Raw genomic sequence first — 23,400 nt, 5'->3', positions numbered from 1 at the left:
ATTATCTATCTACAAGATATGCAGTATAATATCTTATTATGTATCCTTAAATGAAATTCACCATGTTGTTTCTATTGTAGCCCTAAACGACAAACTTTGTTTCATATATACGTTATCTCCTTCGGCAAAGAAACGAAAGCGCGATATCTTTGTCCTGGGAGTGCTTTGTAGTGCTTTGAAGGGGGGAATGGAGTGAACCGTTGGTTGCAATTCCCAATGTCACCGCTAGATGCCACTAAAATCGCCACATTAATCCATTAAGAGTGTTAAGAAACACGTCACGTTTCATTGAGTTGACCGTGATCTGCTCATACGTACGACAAACTAACTGGATTGCAATTGTCATGAAGCCATTACTATAGTGTGGTTACTGACCCGGACAAATCATATTATGCTGTACATCCTTCAGTACTGAATGTTGTCTTAGAGTGACATACTGATTACTTGCCCTTGGGCCTGAGCATTACAACAAAGAGCACAGGACCAGGCTTTCAAAATACAATGATGCTTCAGCAAGGAACAGGAGGGAAAATAAGGTTACATGACATAACTTCGGTCTAGCATCACTGAGCAAGATATTTGCCGTGAGTTGGCAAGCAGTAGGTACAGACATCATTGTTTATTAAGGTTAGAGGATGTAACTGATTTGTATCTGTACAAATATTCACATGATTTGTTTGGAAAGAAGAATGACTAAGCACAAAACTAAAATATCTAATTTATAATCAATTTTGTGTAATTACAGGGTAAAAATACAATAATGTACAGAATAGGATCATCTTTATACATCAATACGTGAAAAAAAATCGAGTATCTGAAACAGTGTCATTTTACACATCAAGTACACTTGCACAAAAATGAGGAAGTACAAGGTCACAGATGGAAGAGTTTGGTCTTTTGAATATGTCTCTAGATGCTTCTGGAAGTCACTCGTGTGAGGTGAGGTCAGCAATTATGTTTGTGGTGATCCACCCACAGAGCAAGTGACTCGCTGTCCTGTTCACCATAGCCCCGTCTTTCAACGGTTACCATGGCGATCGCCTCTTTCCTCCTCTCAAGACTTGGAAGAGAGTAATGAGCAGAGGAGAAAGGAGTGAACTCATCAAACTGTCATCTACGATGTTCAGCGCTATTAAACTACTATTGTACCACAGCATTGCCTCTCTCCATTAGTATGATGAGCTGACTTAACTTTAGTGTATAAGAAATTCTCAGACGCATTTGCATGATTAAAGTGTAGAGAGACATGATCTACGTATCAAAGTTCAAAAGTTTCACTGGCTCATGTTTTTAATGCTTGCTAATGTATTCAGAAGGCGAGACTCATTTTAGTTCTGTAAGAACACACCCCATAAATGCTTTGCATTTAGACACAATGGCTCTAAAATTAAATTACAAATTATTTTTTTAAATCCGTACATTATTCACAGAATTTTGAAAATGTTCTACACAATCTCACAGAAATTTGAACGTTTTTTACGAGGTGGCTAATTCATATAAATTCATAAGATCTTATTATGTGTTCATATTAAACGTGAATTAAACGGTTTGTGCAAGTTAATTACGTACAAAGTCAATGGAAAGTACGATATCCTACGTATTAGCCACCTCGTAAAATACATGTAAATTTCCACAATATCAGGTTGGAACATTTCTGTGGAACACAAAACCGCGTTCATTGCAAAGAAAAAGGCTTAACGTAAACATTCTTCAAAAAACTATCTTTGTGGAACAGGTTTGGACTGACATGAGGGTTAAAACAACGACAGAATCATACACTATTGCTTTAAGACGTACTTTTCCGATCACTGTACATACCATTTTCAAAAATGAGGAAGATCATAAAATCAAAATTGCCTATTGGAAGCTATTTCACATAACAGACATATACCAAGATACCTATTTTGTTGAAGTTTAGATGGTTATGAACATCATGTGTTGTCACCTCAAGCATGAATGATTTCTTCCATCCATTCGTGATGTGTCTGACTCAGAGTCTGTTTATTTTCAAAAAATTCAGCCAATTCCTCATGAGAAAAAGTCTCTAGGTCACAAGTTCTGTGCTTACTCTGAATGCACTGCATGTTTGAGTTCTCACCACAGTACCTGAAGGACACTGGGGTCCTGGGATACTTTCACTTTCCTCTGCAGCAGTCGCTGTCGATCCACTACTTTATTTCAATGTAAGCTGAAAGTAGTTGGCTCCGAAATCCTTCTTGATCTTATCTTGGTCTCTACAGATCTGGTCCTTCACTTGATTTTGATAATCTGAATAGTGCTGACGGGTCTTTTTTGTAATCCTCACTATCATCTCTCTGGTGAGAACTAGAAACCCACCGTGGTGCTTTTAAGAGAACCCAACAACTAAGAGACCTAACGGCTGTTTGTCAGAAGACTATGCAGATTTAACACTCAAGACAATACATCACAAATGGCTGCAAGCATTCAATAATTCATAAGGGAACAGACAATATTCAGAAACAAGGATATGTACACTAATTTGCATAATTCTTGTTATTTATTTTGTAGAGTATATGTAAAGACTGTTCTGTTAGATAGCTTTCTTCGGGGCAGTCATAAATAAAAAAAATGCAAACAATTTTTATAATCACTGTTTCTGCACAATAATAGACTATTTGTGGAGCATTCAGGCCAGCAGTTTCTTAAGGTCTTCATCTATTCCTTTTTCTGTCAATTGGTCCAGGCTATGGTAGAGATGGGTGACCTCATCTTCAGTAACTACCACCACCCTCACGCCATGCGTGTCATCTCCCAACTGACAGCCAATCGCTGAGCTCACCACCATATCCAGCCCGTCATGGAATCCCCCGGCATTTCTGTGGTAGTGACCGGAGAACACGGCTTTCACTCCTAAAACAGAGTAAAAAACAAAGAAACTGATGTCACTAATATTACTTAGAAAATGACATAACAATCTAAAACATGCATGCTGTATGATTTTGGATAAAAGTAGTAGAAAGCCGATAAAATAAATAAAAATCTACACTTGAATAGGAAGCGACTTCAAGTTCACACTGACCAAATGGGAGTCACTTCAGATTCAGTTTTCATGCAATTTGCATAACCATAGCTTTTCATCACTCCCCTGCAGCAACGTTTAAGACTCTACCCATCAGGAATTTAAAACAAAATCACCATAGTCCATCAAACAAGACTCAAAATACTAGTGACAGATGAGCTCATTTTTTAAGAAATGAGGTTGGGGGTGATTCTTCTTAACAGTTCATGCAAGGTTTAGCTTCTGATGTGGAATTCTACCATAGGAGGTGGCCCCGTACTGGGGTAATGGATGCATCTGAAACAGGATTTCATATAAAATTTTCATGCGGACAGAGCAAAGGTGCCAAAAACCCCAATGATGATGGTAGATGGCAAACCATAGCACGAAGAAGTGAGTAGAATAATAGTTTGCTGCTTGTGTGTTGATCTGTATTTCAGGGGGTTGTTTCAAATGCATTCAATTTACGTTTTCATTCTGGTGGTCTATTGGACAAAAGTCAAGAATGATGCTAATGAACACAAATTACAGCGACCTTAATACAACGGAAACTATTAATGGAAACAAATCATTAGGGTGAATCGTAATTTCATGTAAATGTGTTGAATGGGAAAATCTAATCCACTGCATGGATATAAGCAACAGAAACACTACAGACCCAAAAAAACAGAGTCCAATTATCTGGAGATCTCAGACGTGAAACTGAGGTGTGGGATGGAAAATCAAAGCTTTTCCTCAGAGGGCATCCTCTCTACCGCACCACAGAACAGAATAATTAGACATGCAATACAGTTAATTACTGTAACAGCATATACTGAAAACTGTAGGATAGAAGACATTGACATATGGTCCAGGACTCTTTCCATTATTGTGATGACTAAGATTTAACTTGTTTATTTCTCTGTTTTGATTTTATGTTTTGTCTGCCCTAAAAACCTCAACGTTCTGCAATAGCGTCTCTGTATCAGTGACTCTATATACTCCCACCCGTCCTGTAATTCAGGCTGATTAATAAGATGTGATATTTTAACAACAAACAGTGCCTGGTGGATTTAATTGTCAAGATTTGCTGTACAGTCTGTCTGACCACTCAGCGCTCTGTGGTGCTGTGTTATTAAGATGTCAATCTGAAGATGATCCAAGAATGTGTTACCAATGGGGATTCTGGGATTGGAGAAAACATTCACACCAGCATATCAACAGATTACAATTGTGTATGTAAATGACTCTTTGTTTCTGCGAAAAAATGAAAAAGATTTGTCTTTGTGTCCATACAATGGAAGTCAATAGGGACCAGTGTTGTTTGGTTACCGACATTTTTCAAACTATTCTTTTGTCTTGTCCTTGAACCCATCTATAAAGCCACGTTTTGGCCATAAATATTCAAATAGGCGAAATAATAAAAATAAATAAAATGTATATTTTAATATTTCTACATAATTGGCATATAATGCAATACATTTTTAAATATGTGTATTCCTGTACATTTCTTTATATATATGGTTATATATATACACTGAAAAGAACTCCTGTAAAAAATGCTGGGACACCAGAAATAAACCGTTTGTTTCCTGTAAAATTACAACTTCATTTCTGTTATCCCGTGGTGTTTTTCTGTAATTTAACTGTATTGACTGTATTTTCAAAAATAAACTAACAAAAAGTCAGCTGGGGTGCCAGAAATAAAAAAAGAGTTTTTAAAATTACACATTTTTAAATTGAGATGTTTTCCCTATTTTTTATGTAAGTTTGCAATCTTTTTCTGCAATTGTTATTTTTTGACCATATAAAAAACTACATGAAAAACCTGTAAAAATTCTGTAAATGTAAATAAATTAAAATTCTGTGAAATATCATTATAAGTGAAAATCGTTTAATTTCTTTTTGTTTTTTTTAAGTGCATGTTTGTATATATTTTGTCAACTGTTGCAGTGACTCATTTCCATCCCATTGACTTTTATTTCACATCTTCTAGATAGATATCAGAAAATCCCATTTATCTGTTCATTAATGAGCTAATAACTTAGAACAGTAGTATCTAGAGATCAACATGCTCTTTGGCTCAGAGAGGTGAACGTTTGCTGAGAATGTGAGAGGCCGATAGCGGCACTAAAAATAAATATTCACATAAAATAAGCGAGTTCTGGTCCAATAAGGAAACACGGCGGCATTCCGGATTCATCTCTCCCGAGATGCACTAAACGTGAGAGCCTCGATTTGGATGATATGTAAATCCTAGCTCTCGTCTATTTAAACAACTTAGACTGCATTAACGGTTTAGTTTGTGTGTTTCTGCCCAGTTATGTCAGCTGTCATTAGGCCAGAGAAAAACTTCTCACCCAAGTCTGCCAAGGCTAATTTGCATGATAGAAAGAAGTACAAAATGATTTTGTGCAACGAGAACATTGCTTATGCTGGTCATATATCACGGCCATTTATCATGGTGGATCCTGTAACAGCTCTACAAATGAGGGACAGAAAACTGTTTGGAATGCAATTATGATTTAATCTAAATATGCATAAAAGGCGACCGGCATAATAAAGTGGTGTCAATATCAATGATTTCTGTACACAGTGGAACCTTCTTATGTGAGAAAAAAAATTGAAACTTAAGTTAAACCTTTTTTTTAATAGTTATTGCAAAAATGTTCCGTGTGATTCTCTTCCTGGATATTTGATAATTTACTTCTTATTGAGTGTTTTCTTCCGTGCAAAGCTATGACAAAAACAAATTAAGAACTGGAAACCAATCTTATGTAGTCTGTTTGTTCCGCATTTGCGAACACTACAAGCCAACAACATTACAAATTAAATTTCACTATATGCAATCTTCACAAACCAACCCATCAATAATATAAAATACTCAAATGTAATCTGACCCTGTAATTTTCCACCATCCATTGTTTCCATTTGTAATCTTTCCCAACGACCTGAAACACTCTTTCTTATGATTCAAGACCTTGAGATAAACAAAAATAACAGATGACCCTTTCCTGACAACAATCCATCACGCTGTATCTCTCTGTAAACGGCCTACAACAGTCTATTTTTCATTCTCTGTCGAAAACAACATGTTTCCCAGTTTACCTACAATTCTCTAATGACAAGCGTTCCTGTGATTAACCAAAGCCTGCATAAATTCCACCGGCTTGCATTGAATGAGAGCCGTAAGCCAGCAGAAATCGTGGAGGAAACACTGAGCTTATCGCTGCCAATTAACACGATCGCACCACCGGCAATGTGAGAAGTGTTAAATGACAAATTAAAATGAAATGGGTTTACATTATAAACAAATGCAATGGGGGTTAGGGATGATAAGATTAAAGTTTTGATGTTTTATTTGTCCATTCGATGTTTTTGTTAGGAGCACAGATGCAGATTTATCGATAAGATTTAATCAAGCATGTTTTCAGAGTGTAGAGAAACTTTTACAGAAACTTTTACAGAAACTTTTTGAATTGAATCTTTACAGTTCAATTCAATACTTGCTCAATCTTCGGATGCTATTAGAATGGACGGGAAGATGAAATAAAAACCAAATTGTTTCTTTATGTGAGAAAAAAGCGTACACAGTATATGATTTTCTAAACCTACAGTCACTATATTACTTACTGCTAGCTAATGAAATAGAGTGTGAAGCTTTGTAAATGCAAAGCTTTTGAGAAAATCTACTGAATCCACGTGCACTGGACTATAATATAATCATCCTATGGTTATTTTCCAGGTCTGTGCGAGTAGTTTTTTCAGGAAACAAGGTCAGTTAAAGTTTTCAACCCTGACCCCTGATGATACGGTGCTAATGACATTTAAAGATGGAGACCCCTTAGAGAGCCTGAAGATGACCTGACTGCATGTGAAGTGATCAGATTTTTTTCCCAGAACAGATCTTCTTGGGCTCACTGCCTTTTAAAAAAAAAGCTCAAATAAATATAATTTTCCGAATTATATTGAATTTAGAAGCTACGGTCAAGATTTCTTTGCCCCCCTGCTGTATATTGCCCTGGGCCTCTAAGAGAGGCTTGGTTTTTTCTAAGCTAATTTTGCATTCTTTGTCCTTTTATAATTGAGAAATTCAAAATGTGCAAATAGTGAAAGCTGTGTTTTTGCCTGGAGGATCAGATCAAGCCCACCTCTGTTGCACATCATGTTTAAAACAATAAGAGATGAAAGCAGAAAACGCATATTAAACACATTTTCCAGAAGGACTACAAAGACCAAATCTTTATGTTCTTTCTTCCGTTTCAAATGATAAATGCACTATAATGTCCTCTTGTAACAGTAAATAAACACTGACCCTTGTGTTAGTTAACATAACCTCTAACCCTGTTGATTTCCTTTTAAAAACAAACACAGCAGCTCATTTCATGAGTCATAACTTAAGTGCAGGTTTCCTGAGCCAGTATTAACTCCATGTAAAAATAAACAGAGAACGAACCAACCGGTTTCCCAAGATGAAAATCATTTGTTTAGCTTTAAGAATTATACAGATTTACAGTACAGATTACATTTTTTCAGATAAAAAATACCTGGTAATAGTGAATATATTAATTCCCATTAGAAAACAACATGAAAATGGTATTGAGTGTTGAATAATGTACACAGCGAGTACTGTACTGTACTGTCGTCCACACGGTTCTTAAATAAAATAACATTCGCTCTGATCCAAACCCACACTGGGTTCTACAATCAATAATTAACCAGAACATGGCTGTCATGTAGTCCAGACTCATAATAAAATCTGGAACATGTAAAAATGTGTAAGAACAACTTTAACTATACATCCCGCACAAGCACTTTGGGGGCACTGACAGAATAATTAAAGAGCCTCAGGCAAGACAAAGGCATTATTCCACTCGGTGACCATAAGAGTGCCATTTAGCATTTACGCTTAAAGCATTCTGGACCACAGCAAGTTTCAGGGGGAACATCTACTGTATTAAGGTATAGGCAATGTTTCCTACAAAATCAGTGCTAATTTCACTCACATTCTTAATATGTTTTTGGTATTCAGTTGTACAAGTTTTATAAACAAAATATTCTACTATTATCTCAAAATTAGGTGCTAGGACCCTTCTAATTTATTGAACCCATGTTTTCATTACTTCTCTGTGCTGTGGAAATTAGTGAAATTGTGTATTTTTTGTGTTTTGAGGGCGGAACTACAGGGATCCCGGTACAAATCAATACAGAATAATGCAGCACTCGGTATTTTGATCCTTCTCAGTCTCGTTTTGAAATCAATACGGCTAGCAGCCTGAAAAAGGTGTATTGGTAGTCGCACTCTAATGTCGCTCATTATTTGCATAAAGTTGAACAATTCTAAACTTTTTTGTCCTTGCTAGACACGGAAACTTCCTTAATGGTCAGTGTCGTTCGTGTCGCCGGAAGTAGCCAAGCTTCCATTGAAATGAATGAGATTGGAAATAAATGAGATGGCCGGTCGAACCAGGGCTTTGCTTATTCAATATTGAAGATATCAATGTTTCATTTTTACCAAATGTTTGCTGGGTTTCACCAACTAAAGGTAAATATACTGTGTATATATATATTGGATATATGGTGCTAGCAATGCCAAGGTCATGGTACGATCCCAGGGGATTGCACATACTCAAATTCAATTGTATAGTATCATGCAATGTACGTCGCTTTGGATAAAAGCGTCTGCCAAATGCATAAATGTAAAAAAACACATAAAGAATTCGGTTCCAAAATGAGATGACTTCGTTTTCTTAGTATGTTATCACGTTTTTATTGTGTTTTTTGTTATTATGGCTTATATCAAAACAAAACCAATTGCAGTTTGATTGATATTAATTGGTGTGCACAATAAGAAATACGATTTTTGAAAAAGTTATTACATTTTGGAACCAAACCCCTTGTATAGAGATGGGGCATTCAATTAAAGTTCCCAGAGGTCTGGTCTCTATATTTTCTTATGTCCGGATATGTTTTTTAAAAATAAATAAATATTTTATAAAATTAGCCCAGCTGGATATACTGTAAAAAAGATATGATCTTTTATCAGGCCCTTTATGTTATGTTGTAAATAAAAAAAAAAACTGACTACATGCAAACAGCAAATGTAATGTAACAATTAAAATGTTAAATAACAATTAAAATCATAAACTGAAAATAAAGTTAAACTAAATTAGCTTTTCAATGCCATTTTTACCTTTTCACTTACTTTCATACCAGAACTACTTCTAACTTTAAATTATTTCTCAATTAAAACATTGTTCATTACAAAAAGTGAACCTGCTTGTGAAAACCCAGCAAATGTCCTTCATAAAATCATCCTACAGAATGTTCTGTAAAAATATAACAATATCTTCAAGATTGACTGAATAATATCTTTTTGAAATTAATGCTTGAAATTAATCTTTGATGCTTGTTGTCTAATAATCAATTAAATTATGAAACTTTAGCACAGGGTCACAAATGAAGCGCGTTTGGCACTAAGAAAGAGATTAGAGGATATAGTGGCAACATACCCATTACATAAATGTTCCTGTGAGCGCGTGATCTGATTCTCCGTTGTGAAGACGGGCGGCTCAATTTAAACAAAGAAAATAGTTAAAAGTTTTAAATGGTTTATTAGGCTGTCTCACGATCCGGATGGAACGAAGCAAAGGTCCAGATCCGGACCGGGACTGCCTATTGGGGATGACTGATATAGAGTATATATTGTTGTCGTCACTGATGGCACAGCCAAACTTGCTGTCCACTTCAATAATGAATCACTTGACTGGTGCAGTTTTACATAAATCAACTTATTTGCACAACAGCCTGAATAAAACATGAAACTTTATCTCAACCGTGATTTGCATACTACAGTCCTGCAGAAGAAAAAAAAAAAAGAGTATGTGGGCTTTAGAGAAAGGGCACTCTTCAATAATTCATGCTACTGTATGAGGTATGGAGACTCACAGCTCCTCTTGTTTGATGTGCAAAGCTGGAGTTCTTTGTTCTCACCTGCTTGTTTGAACCTCCGGATCAGGCGCTCTCTGATCCCTCTATGCAGGTTGAAGTAGTCGTCCTCTTCCTCGGGTGCACGGAGGAAGAGTGGAATGTGCTGAAAGACCAGCACGTGCTGGCAGGGGGTCTGGGCAGCCCTCTGTAGCTGCTTCTCAAGCCAGACCTCCTGAGCCGCCATTAGCTCAGGGCAGCCTGATGGGTCGAAGAAGAACTGAGAGTTCAGAACCAAACACAACACCCCGCCCACCCAAAAACTGAAGTAATCGTCGCCCCAGTCACGGCAGAACTGCTCCACAGTGTCTGGAGTAGGTGCGTTGCCAAGGTCATGGTTGCCGCTGACAAACACGAGAGGAATGTTAGGGTCAATCCCTCTTAGTGCTGCTTTGAGATCCTTAACTTGGTCTTCCCTGAATGAATTTCCTAGAAAAAGGAAAGACATTTGTCTTATTTGAAAAATACTTATTTAGGCTGGGACCTAAAATGTAAAGTGGAGTGATGAATTGATTGTGGGTTAGTCAATTCGTAACTCTTAACTCTTCATAACAATTCTTTAAAACAAAATATACCAGTGTTTGAAAACCAATATGCTTCCATATTGTTAAGTAAAGCAAGAATATTTACAAGAAAAAAATGGTGGGCATATATTATTTTTAACATATAGTCCAAAAAAGGGAATAATTTCAAGGGATGATTCACCCAAAAATGAATATTCTGTAATATTTTTTTCACCCTTTTGTCATTACAAACCTGTATGAATTTCTTTCTTGTGCAGAACACAAAATAATGTTGATGACCAAACAGCATCGGCCTTCAAAAAAATTGATTTACTCCTTGTTCAGTTAACTTAATTTAAACAAGTAAATTCAACACAATTGCTCAAGAAGTATTTCCAATTCCCAGAATGCTTTGCGTCAGACTGCATTTATTTACATGTTTTTAGTACAGTTAAAGACTAGTTAGTGTTTAATATTCACTTCTTTTAGATATTTAGAAGAGTTTGACATACTTTTCAGTTTTGTGGTTACCATTGTTTAGAAGAGTGGTGCATGTGCTTAGGCTCTGTGAAGCTACATTGAACATGAACATGTGCTATTCCCAGTTCGGAGATCATTCTCTTCTTGCTCATTTTGGGTTGTATAAATCGAAGTGTTTGATTAATGCATATTAAGACTAAGAAATATGTAAATTAAAAGAACTGAAAAACATAAATTTAGTTCATTTAAAAATCCCAAAATTTTGGTTTAGTTATTTAAGTTCTGTCTACTTAATTTCAAGAAAAAGATCATTTAAATATTTAAGTCGCACTTGCTAAGATTTGGTAAGAACTTTACCTTAACAGTAATCAAAAATTGAAAGTTCTGCTTACTTAAACCAAGGACCTTTCAAACTCAAAAAAATGTGCTTGATGTTTGAGTATTGCCAACTTATCCGGGTTTACAGTGTGGGTTTGTCACGTTTCTGACCCAAAGCTGGGTTAAAAATATTTTTTGAGTATAGAGGTGGAGCATTTTTTATAAAAAGTTAAAAGGCCAAGCAGCTCTCTTCTTTGGAATAATTTGAACTGACAAATCATGTACAATAAGACCAACCAAGAATGTGGAATAGTACATAGCGCCAATTATATTTTTACAATATAAAATTACATTAATAATGATAAACTATATGTTTTTATACAGAGTAGTGAAAGCATCCCGTCTTTGCACACTTCTCTCCAGTAAACGCAGTCTGTCAAGTATTAAGTATTGGTGCTCATTAATAACAGCCTTGGGTTACCTCTAATATGAAGAGTAGGGCCTCTTTCTAATTGCATGCTGTGGATTTGAAACTCAATGAGCAGCGGCGCTGAAAGAAAATTTGGCATTAGTGATTGCAGTGTTGTGATATGATGTTGATGTGAGATAATGAAAATCATACCATCGGACCATCATTTTAGTCTAAAAAACATTTTGGTACAAGCCTTTTTCAGCTGCTTGTATCAAATTATTAAAATCGTGTGGTAAGAAGGATGCTTCCTTAACAAATTCTGTATAAAACTTTTTTGGATAGTTGAGGTGTTTCCTTGAGCTCAATTGGGAGAGCAACGAATTAGTAAAACAAAGGTCATAAGTTAGAACTCAGGACAAACACAACGATAAAAAAAACACAGACTGAATACACCGTATGTCGCTTGAATACAACCGTTGACCATTTGTGTAAACATAATTGGATTACTTTTCAAATTATTGCCAACTTTAAAGTCTATTAAATTCATCAGATTTTTACTTTTTCCAACTGATTTTTTTTTAAAGGGATAGTCCACTAAAAAATAAAAATTATGTCATGAATTACTGCCCCCAAGTTGTTCAAAACTTGTATAAATCTGCTGAACACAATGAAAGATATTTGGAAAAATGTTAGCAACCGACATTTCTGGGACATCACTGCCTACCTTATTTCAGGTTTGGGATAACTTGAGGGTGAGTAAATGATGACAGAATTTTTGTTTTTTGGGTAGAGTATCCATAAAATAACAATTTATTCCAAAACTATTATCTACAGAAAAAGTTGATTAAAAATGTGTCTTAGATGTGTGTGTTATATTACAGTCAAATGATCATTTCAATTTGAAAACTGGTTAACTCTAATTTATGAATGAATTTGTAAAGTGTTTTGACTGGTAAAAGAAAAGAACAAGCTAAAAAACATTTGTTTACTTATCACACCGATCCAGTTCTCAATTTCAAGCCTTTGACCCAATGATCTGGTCGCAGCGGTTCACAAATGAATAGCTCACTGGGGAACAAATAATCCATTAATAAGAGTTCCATTTCAGTCTGTTCTTCTGAATATACCTCAGAAATCATGTGCACTGTCTGAGTACAGTATTTCCAAGACCTAAGGTATCATAAAACATACATTTTTGTTCTAGAAATCCATTTTGTACAATATACGGTAAAATAAAAAATGCCACAATTGTCATGTTTACTGTGGATAAACTGTTCCTTCACAAAAAAACTATGAAATCCCTCACACAAAGTGCACTTATATGTATATGACTAAGAAATATGATGTTTTTTTTTGTCTCAGTGCGCTCGGTGTGAAAAGGCCAATTACTACTCGTTCTTTGAGATCAATAGAGTTTCCCAAAATCTTACACAGAGCTTTGTTTTGAATTCAGCTGATTTACGTAACACTCAACCCCAACAAGTCTCCTTCTCTTCCAGCAGTGCCAAATCCCTAAGAAACCCATTAAAAACCCCTCCCAAAAGAGATGTCTATCAGCTAAACATACAGAGAAGCAGGAGCTCCTTCAAAGCTGATTTCCCTCTGGTCAGCCACAGATGTGTAGCTGTTCCTTAGAGAACTTTGCTTTCATCCGCTTTCAACGGCAATTAAAAGCCTAACGTTTGTAAAAGAGGATAAAGAAGGGAGACAATACCTCCGTCTCACCTTATCAGACGTCCCCCGGCGGAGAACATGGCCAGTCAAACGTTTTTTACAGTCCTCATCAGGACTGCATCAGGTTCAGCGCTCTCCAAATCTAATCACCTCCCTCGATGATCTCTCCTGCTGCCAGGCAGGAGAAGTCCTTGAACCGGAAAGCTCACAAGGATTCCTTGCCGATATCATGGAGCGACCCCTTCAATTACAGTGTGGAACTTTGTTCATTCTAGATGTCCCCCCTCGCTGTTCATTACGAGGTGGAACGGCTAAAATAGAATCAGATTTGACCGCCAATGAGGCATGAAGAGGTCGCAGCACGTGTTTAATGAAGTGACAGTTGACTGACAGAAGGCTGCACTAACCTCAATCCCCGTAGACAATAAAAGTGCTAGGATAACCAATGTAGTGACATTTTTCAGCATCCGGGATCTCATATTCACAGTTTGGTGAGACCCTCAATCAAAAACGTACAGTAAGCATACATGAAACCATAGGGGATTTAAATGATGCTTTGGGTCCAAGCCAGTCAAAAGAAAAACTGATTTGGAAGACAGCGACGCCTCCTCTCTTTCAGGAGTCTGTAGAAGTTCACAATGTCCCCCAAGATACCAAACTTCTCTTACAGGTGCACTATTGATGTTTGTCAGGTAGTGTTTTGGTTGTTATGGTCCGAATGTATCTCCAAGGGTGCACTGCTCATCCTGCAGGATATCCACACCAGCCGGAGCAAGACTAAAGCCAGAGAAATAATACGGATACCTGCCATCCTCTCATTTCTGCAATGAGAAAAACAAAACTACCAAAGCCTCGGGTCAATACTGAGGGGTTCTGGATGAGCAACAACCCTCAAGCCATTGAGACACCTAATGAGGACCCAGCCAGGGGCCAGGAGGACATTAGACGCATACATCTCAATATTCTTTATGTATACAGTGGCCTGAAAAATACTATAACACTAACATTTTTAATTCTATTATAAGATATCAAACTAAGTGCTATTTAACTTTTCATTGTGTAGCAAAGTTCAAGTTTGGTAAACTCTGACCTCCGAATTCCTGTCCCTTGAGACAAATAGACGACTATTATTTACGCTTAATCCCTAGCGCCTGTGTTGCCAGGGTCACGTTTTTTCGGCACAATTGGGCTATTTTGAAAATGCAGTTGGGGAAAAAAATATGGAGCCACGCGTTGCGGGTTTTTGGGCTACTTTCGTAATGTACTGCGGCCGCGAAAATGTTTATTTATAGTCTAAGGATAAATGCTAATTGATGAGATTCTTAATGTGTAATTATACTCGGATGAATACCTGGTAACTCCAGGACCGGAGCCGCTTTTAAATGTGTTGGGAATGAGCGTCTGACAGGCAGTACAGGGAGGGACGTTGGAGCTCAGCTCAACCAAAGAGGAAAATATAGCGGTATTAGACAATCCATCCGAATTATGTTTTTACCAATGTTTCTTACTAAGGTGCATGTCATGTTGCACAATGAAAGAAATTAAACGTAAGTGTACAACAGTTGATTTTTCCGGCTGCCAAATAAAAAAAAATATATATGGGTCACATATGGGTTTGAGAAACCCTGTTCAAATGCTTGGTGATGAAATGTTTAGGAATGGTAGAGTTTAGGAAAACACCATACAGAACAGAGAGGGGAAATCAACTGCATGATGGGTACGGTGTGTAATATTGCTATAAGTAAATACGACACTTAAGAGTTCCCCCAGATTCCAATGTGTATAAACTGATAAATCAGTCTGGTGAGTTAATGTCAACATTCAGATATTTTTTTTATAAATTCATGTGCAGCTGAGAAATACTTTTGACAGCTTCAAGTGTTCTCACACTCAGCAATCCAACACTTCAAGCGGTTGGTGAGGAATTACGCTTCTAAACATCTCATCACCTTTGCGATTGACATCCTGTCACCACATTCATATGTGCAGGATAACTGCATCCCTTTCGACAGAGTTTTTTCATTTCCCAATGTGCTTTTCAGTTTGAGCCGAGGCAATTAGATAAGTGTAGAGATCGCAGGTGGACGGCTCAGGCAGATGGTCCACAGCTCCATTTCATAACAGCCCCCTCAGAGATTAGAGGCATCAGAAGAATAAAGCACTAGAAAAGGACTTTCTCTTCAAATCCTGCCTCTTCAATCATTTTAAAATATATGAGCCTACATTGAACCTTTTATCTTAATAAATTCATTCTTTGTTGTAGAAAATGAAACAGTCTCCATTTTTTTACTTCTTCTTCGTAACATAAACGTTTCTTTGTCAATAGCATTGGCCAAAAATGATGTCTGGGAGAGTATATTTGTACAATATTTGCTTTTAATGCTCCCTCAGGTTTAATTAAGCAACTAAACATGAGGTACGAAATGGATAAAACCCTTTTAAGATATCTATAACACAAAATTGTTTGGCAAAAATGCTAACTACAGCATACCAGGGACTATGGGCTTTATTCAAAATACAACAAATGCATAGAAAAACAAAAAGCTTGCAGGAAATAAAGTACACATTGATTACAATGTTAAGCGTTGTTATTATTTGTGGAGTTATTCTCTATAGCTGTGTTTTTAAAAGTAGGAAAAATTACAATGGTAGTCAAAAGTGCCCCAGAACTGTTGCTTTACATTCTTCAAAATATGTTAGACAAAATTTAAAAAATAAATGATAAAGCAATTTAACAAGCATTCTTCCAAATAGCTTTCTCTGTTCATCAGGACAAAGAAATGCAGATTACAGATTTCGAACAACTTGAGGGCGAGTAAATTAATATCATTTTTTGGTCAACCATCCCTTTAAGCTCAGCACATTTGAAAGTATTCCAAACAGCATCTTGAGCGTTTCAATAGAAAAACAAAGATTGTGACCAAAATAGTTAACAAAGTCATGGTCAAAAGTAAAAAAAAGGCAACTTACCAGGCATAGCGTGGACCAGGTCTCCACACAGCACAACGAAGCGAGGTCTAGGTTTAAGTTTGTTAATGGCCTGGACCGCCTGCTTTGTGAGCTGCACCTCCTCATCCCACTCATCCCCTCCTGAATCAGAGTCACCTATCCTCCATGCCTTCATCAGGCCAAGCTGGGGATCCGCCACCTTGATGAAATAAAAAGGGCCATTCCACTCCTTCTGCTCATCTGTGAGCAACCAAAACAAATGCTCAGTTTACTGAAGCATCGCATCTCTACCAGATGTAAAAACATAAAAATATTGATGGTGGTTTTTGTGGAGAAATCAAAGGGATGCATCATTTAAGACAAATTGCTCATGTGTGTACTGTCTAGCAAACCTGGTAATAAAGCTTATTCTAATTAAATAATCATAAGACATTCACAATTAACTGTCTTATAAAAACAGACAGTCCAAACACCTGGAACTTGTGAAATCGATCATCACACGCAACTTCAGCTGTTTATGAAACCTTCACAGCTTTTGTTTTATAAGGAAACACAGTGGAAGAAATAAAATGAATTTTCACACCTCCTCAAAGTGTTTAAAGCACAAATACACTGTCATTGTCTGCAGTTTAGAAACTGTTTCCACCCATGATTCTTTGAGCAACTTTCTCTTGAAATATGGGATCATAAAGTCTCTTTGCTTACCACACACATATGCTATTGTGAACAGATTTTGTTGACATCTAAAAACTATGTATAATGTAGTCTCATTTTATTCAAAACAATGAATTTTCATCCTCATCTTTCAACTCAAATCCCTATAAACAGGCTGAGATGTATGGAATGATTTTGTTGACTAAATTAAAAAGGAATTGCAAACTGCATTATGCAAATGGATTTCTATTTGTTCGTTTAAAAATTGTGACACAATTTCAAACGCAAATGCAAACTTTGCGCCAACGCACAATGTCCGCCAAATTTCAAAAGGAAAAGCAAAGTCTATTTGCAATTGAATTACCTTTTTCTTACAAGTTACGACACTGTGAAATTTAAATTGAAATAGCAATTCCTCATATGCTATTTCACTTCCTCTTGCGTCAAGTAGTAAGCCTGTCATAACTCAATTTAAATCGCAATCCCTTTTCATTTGCATTTTCCTCTGACAGAACCTGTCAATCAATGGCAGGGGGGGATGTTTGTATCGGGAAGTGACGCCATTCACTGTCGCAGTGGTGGTAGTTAGTCCAACACCAAGGTCACAACGTCAGGGTAACCGTTTGTGGCTAAAGGGGATTTAGCTACTGATAAAAGCCAAAATAAAAATAATGGAACAAACGAGGATCAGATGGCAAGTTTCATATAGGGAAAATCTTAACAATTAATCACAATTGCGGTACTCAACAAGTATAATTTAAAGCCGTTCAATGGGCTTGAAAAACATATGAACACAAACAGTGGTCTGGTGATCTCAATGAGCTACAAATAAAAGTCATATTGAAGCAGTATGGATTCATTATAATTTACATTTATTTCTCAGGTTGGTTCATCACCAGGCTCATTTACTGCACATGTTGTGGAAAAGGCTGTTCGGAAATTAAATGAATGTTTAAATACAGAAACATCTCCATCCAGTAATTTGAAGATGAGAGCTACTTTAGTGAGAAACTCACTAAAACACTGGAGCACAAGTTTGTCTTTGTCTCACTATGTTATGAGTCACAAATAGAGAGATGTAGAATTCAAGTACTTATGTAATTTATTATTAACTTGATATATGCATAATCAACTACAATGATGATGCAGGATGCTGTTTATTCATACAAAGTGAACATGTTTTGTTATGGTTTACGACACATATTAATCATGATGCAGTATACGGTCACAGTTTTGTCAATAAATGTCATGTCCTCGCTTTGACTTCGAAGTACTGTGAAAACGAATACCTTAACTCATTCCCCGCCAGCCTTTTTAAAAAAAAGTTGCCAGCCTGCGCCAGCGTTTTTTAACATTTAAACCCAAATTTAATGGCTCAGAGTAAATTTTCTGTAAAGAATATATGGACAAACAATATGTCAAATGAAGGAACTGAGTCTCAGCTTTTGAACAAAAGAAACCGTATTCTTCTATCTTAATGTGTTCTTTTTTTTCACTCCTTAGATGTGGGTAGGTTTCTTCAAAAATGCATCACTTTGATTAAACAGCTGAGATAATTAACGTTTTTTGTCAAAGATTCCGCCCAGATTACACTCAGAACAATAATTAAAAACTGCTAAAACATATACGTTCTAGGTTCTGGGATTCTGTAATTTTCCCAGAAGGTGTGTAATAGCGCCACCTGCTGTAAAACAGCACAAACACTGATTGCCGTAATAACTCGTCTTTGGCGGGGAACAGTTGTTTTTAAATGACGATATAACTCGTCAATGGCGTTGACAGAGTTAAACAAATGAAAATGTGTAGAGAAATGTTGCACAAGGTCATGATTATCCATCCTGCACGGAAGTTTCACATGCTAAGTGATGCCGCTCTAAGCCAAGAGTTCCAGCGCAAGTTTTTCTCCCCCAAAAAGGAAAACTGCATCATTTTCAATGCCGATTTTGAGTGCAGTTGCAATAGTTTACAAAACAGCATGCGTTAACTTCACTCCCAAAGTGTTTAGGTGTATTACTTTCCTACTGTATCTACTTAAGTTCCAGTCAACGGTGAATGACGTCACTTCCCGATACAAACACGCTCCGTTGAATAAGCCCACCCCCGCCATTGATGGACAGGTTTCTGTACAATTTGGCAGACATTGTACATTTGCGTAAATGCATTTGTGTTTGAATTAGGTCACAATTTTGACACAAACAAATAGAAAATGCATTTGCAAATGCAGTTTGCATTTACTTTTTAATTTAGTCCGCAGAATCATTCTATAGAGATGTATCAAACAAGATACCCATGCCACACACATCTCCGGATAATCACAAAACCTGGTTGAATTCAAAAGCATTTACAATGTGCCATCTGCTGTCCGGAATCTTGCACAATTGTTGTCTAATTCTTTCATGCGCAGTCACTGGAGACTCGAAACTATTTCCAACATCATGAATTGAGAGAAACTAAAAACCTCCAATGAAATATTAGCACAAGCCACTTTCAGCAAACATAAATCAGAGAGATATCTCTGTTGACTTCTGGAGCTTTCAAATACTGCTAATAATAAGTAAAGATAAAATCATACTGTGGTTAGGCGTAATATCATTAACTCTGATGCATCTGCTAACTAACAGTTGCTGCTTCAGGTTTTACAAAGAAACAAAGAAAAAGAATTGCCAATGTCAATAATGTAAGTGAAAAGCAAAGAATAAAAATCCAGACTTGATTTACGTATAAAGCAGACAAGCAAAGTAGGCTAACACACAGCAAGGTTTTAAGCAAAAAAGTTACTAATGTTACTAACTGTCAAAGCTGATGGTTTTCTTTAAAGAAGTCTAACTGCAACCTTTCACATCTTGTCTGTTTTTTCTGACAAAACAGCTTCCCAGAAAAAAATAAAATGCTACACAATAAACGATTATAAAAAAGTAAAACTTTGTGTCATCTGATTCTTGACAAAAACCCTGATAACATTAACTAACTTCCCTAAAATTCTCTGATCAGAAAAAGACATTAAATCCGCTTTAGTACTACAGCTTGTCAAAAACTTGTTTGAATGTCCAAAACCGCCCAACTTTCAAAAAGTGTAGGATTATAAACGATTTCATAAATGAAACTGTCATCATGTAAGTTAATGTCTTGTGTCGAATGTCAATCGATGTTAGCTAGCATCAGCTAACAGTAAGTTACCTTCTGTCAGCCCTTTATAAGTCCGATCCTTCGCTCTCAGAAAAATACTTTCGTTTCCTGCCATTGAATCTTACAAAAAGTTCAGTATTTCGTTGTAAACGCTGCTGTTTTGTTTTCGTGCTTGGTAACGAAATGAAGGCGTTCACTGCTAAATCTGACAGACTCATTGGTTGCGGTAAATCGAGCCGTTTGGTATTGTATTAGTAATGTCTGTCACTGCTCGGTCTTAAAGGGATAATTCACCCAAAAATAAAAATTCTGTCAACATTTACTCACCTTCGAGTTATTCCAAATGTGTATAAATGTCCTTGTTCTGATGAACACAGAGAAAGATATTTGGATTAATGCTTATAACAAAACAGATCTCAACACCCATTGACTACCATAGTAGGAAAAAAACAATGGTATTAAAAAGTGCCCCCGAACTGCTTGCTGTCCTACATTCCTCAAAATGTCTTCTTTTGTGTTCAAAAGAACATAAAAATGATAAAGTAATTACTATTACTATTACTAAATACTATTTGAGTCAATATCTGCATTCATAACAAGTCTTTTGCTTTTAAGGATGCAGAATATTTATGCCATTCCACAGCTGTAGACTTCATCCATCACTTTTTTTCTGGAGTCTGTGCTGTTTTAGACAAGAAACTAATGTGATTTAGTTGACCAATGGCATAAGCTAAGGGGCGGGGCTTGTGCTCGTGAAGGCCCCTAAAGAGGAGTCGATTCCTTCAATGGAATCGATTTCAACCTTCGGAATCGACTCTCAATTCTCAACGCCTTGGAAACGATGAATCGATAGGGAGGGCTCAGAGTGTAAATTACATATAGATGTATTTGGTCTTGACGGAACAGATCTGCTATGTTGCTGCGCCGGGGCCCGGACAGATATTTGCTACTGCCGATACATACACTCCACGCAGCTGTGTGGATGTAAGGAATGCTGCTGCACATATAACATATATGAATAACCCCCATAGTGTACATCATCACCTTGTAGTGGGTTGTCACGGTACCATAAACATGTCTTACGATACTATACCAGTGGAAGTATCTCGATACCAAGTAGTATCACGATGCTGTGCCATATAATTCAAATCTATACAAAAAACACAGATTTAGATTAAACATTTTGTATTTACTATAGTGAACTGTATTATACTTTGCACTAGAATATGTTGTTGTATTAACTGTAGTAATTGGATAAATTGTAGCAAATACTGTAGTATAGTTAAATATTTACTATGATAAGACTCAAAAACCCTAGAATCTATTTTAGTAGTTTACTATAGTAAATACTAAAGTACACTAGATCATTTTTCACGCAGAAACTAATTCAAATGTTGGACAAATTTAATTCGTACAGCAGTCTTTATAAAGGGAAATATTAGACTTACTTTAAGTGCAGAAATAAAACGGCCATTAGGGGGTGTCAATTTTCCACTGAGTTATTGAATCATTTACCAACTCGTTCAAATCGCCCATTTGAATCAATAATACGTCCGAGACAGTCAAAACAGACATTCATTATGGGGATAAACACCAAAAAAAGGCAGATGTAAGTATTAAAATGAATACTAATGCGCATATGCAACATTAACTACGATACTACTGTTTCTAAAATAGTGAGTCATCGCGGGAATTTTGAAGGTTTCACATCGCGATGCGTCCGTAGCACCTGTACACCGTGCAACAATACCTTGTAGAACAGATGGAGCTGGGGAAGGAGGGGGGTTTCTGAAACGCGCTGCACTGCAACGACAATCTCGAGGCAAGATTAAAGCGTTGAGAAGCAGGCTCATTGGCTGCTGATATAGAAGGAATCAATCAGCTGCGCCGTGTCGTAAAGTTATGACGTCAGATAGGTTAGACTATAGGACTGCGCCATCTAGAGTTTCATGGCAGAACTTTCTCTGTCATTTGAATCATGTACGAAATAAAATCTGTACTAAATCCTACAGCAGTAAAGCGATAACTTTGAGGTAGGCTTTTATTTAACATACATTGGGTAAATTTGACTTATACTTTAGAGTTACTATTGCCCCCAAACACTGTTACAATCGCCCCCACCAAGAGGGCGATTGTAACACTCTGACGTTTTGCATATAGTTTAATATTATAGTCATTTCCATATTAGTAATAATATATCAGTTGTTTTATTAATTAGTGCACCTATATTTCTTACTTGCATGACAGGATGATTAGTGTATTTCAAGTAATCTGTGAGTTATGAAGGAATATGTCAATTTATTCACTATTGCCTCCAGTCTCCCCTACAGTAATGTATAACTTATCGACAAAATGCATTTGTCTATAGACAAGTGGCAGAACTCTAGAGCCCGTCTGAGAAAGAGAGAGAGAGAGAGAGAGAGAGAGAGTGAAGAGGGGGAGACATGGGAGGGATTGTCTATGAACAGACAAGAATCATAGTGAAAAGTTGCAGTAACATCTCACTATAACCTACAGCTTGGTTTTACAATGATCTGTACCAACAGGTGCATATAAAACTGAGCACAATAGTTTTCTTTTAGGCTATTTATTTATTTGCTGCAAATTCAAAATAGAGAAAACATATTCACTGTCAAGATTAACGAGTTCTCAGTGATTTGAACAAATCTACACTGTAAAAAATCCAATTTACAAAATGTTCTCCCTACAAAGATATATAAATAACCTGAACATAGCATTTTTAGTTAAAGGAGTTAAATGACTGTTTTGCATATACTGAACAAAATTAGCCTAAACATGTTTCTAAGTTGACTGGAATTACTTTCTCAAGTTTTTGGCCAAAATACCTCAGAAAGTTTGCCCAACTAACTTGCCCAAAAGTTCCCAAGATGCATTGCAGCATGTTCAATTCTGTGTTTCTTATTTGTTTTTCTTTTAAAGATTAGTGTTTTATTTTTCTTGCTGGCTTAATTTATGCTTTAATATCGTTGTTAGTGTTTGTTATCTGTTGAATTTAGAGTTCTTTTAATGAATGATAGTTTTTCATTGTTACCATGGTTGAGATTTGTGTGTTTAATGCTGAGTTGTAAGTGCATGACAACACTCAACACAAATTGTAGAAAAAGTTAATTTAACAATTTTCGTCCACACAACAGAAATATATGCATTGCCTGATCAACAGTAATTGGTGTGACAATAAGATGTTTATTAGAAAAATAAGCATTACATAAACAAACAAATTTAATTTGGCTAAACAAAGTATCATTATATGAAGAATTAAATAATTTACTTTGAGTCAA

The 23,400-nt window shown here is 36.4% G+C and overlaps 1 protein-coding gene across 2 annotated transcripts; it reads right to left on the bottom strand.

Annotated features, from left to right (window-relative positions):
- Window positions 1-604: 604 nt before the first annotated feature.
- On the bottom strand, window positions 605-20,584 carry cpped1 (calcineurin-like phosphoesterase domain containing 1). 2 transcript variants are annotated; one of them, XM_056771857.1, is made up of 4 exons: window positions 20,429-20,584; window positions 16,343-16,561; window positions 9,992-10,414; window positions 605-2,871 (listed from the first exon to the last, which is right to left on the bottom strand). In XM_056771857.1, exons 2-4 carry the CDS (start codon window positions 16,494-16,496, stop codon window positions 2,648-2,650), a joined length of 801 nt encoding a protein of 266 aa, XP_056627835.1. In that variant the 5' UTR covers window positions 16,497-16,561; window positions 20,429-20,584; the 3' UTR covers window positions 605-2,647. The 2 variants fall into 2 exon arrangements, with proteins under 2 accessions (XP_056627835.1, XP_056627834.1); XM_056771856.1 differs by lacking the exon at window positions 20,429-20,584 and adding an exon at window positions 20,153-20,331.
- Window positions 20,585-23,400: the final 2,816 nt, after the last annotated feature.

The sequence above is a fragment of the Triplophysa dalaica genome, chromosome 17, assembly GCF_015846415.1.
Source record: "Triplophysa dalaica isolate WHDGS20190420 chromosome 17, ASM1584641v1, whole genome shotgun sequence".
Taxonomy (NCBI): domain Eukaryota; kingdom Metazoa; phylum Chordata; class Actinopteri; order Cypriniformes; family Nemacheilidae; genus Triplophysa; species Triplophysa dalaica.
This window is presented reverse-complemented; position numbering and strand designations above follow the sequence as displayed.

What these genes read in the sequence shown, in the direction of transcription:
- cpped1 (XM_056771856.1), bottom strand. Translation starts at nt 20,216, where the DNA reads ATGGCAGGAAACGAAAGTATTTTTCTGAGAGCGAAGGATCGGACTTAT. An exon ending in TTATAAAGGGCTGACAGAAG is followed by an intron (nt 16,562 to 20,152) that starts GTAACTTACTGT and finishes GGTTGCTCACAG; the next exon opens with ATGAGCAGAAGGAGTGGAAT. An exon ending in CCGGAGGTTCAAACAAGCAG is followed by an intron (nt 2,872 to 9,991) that starts GTGAGAACAAAG and finishes ACTCTGTTTTAG; the next exon opens with GAGTGAAAGCCGTGTTCTCC.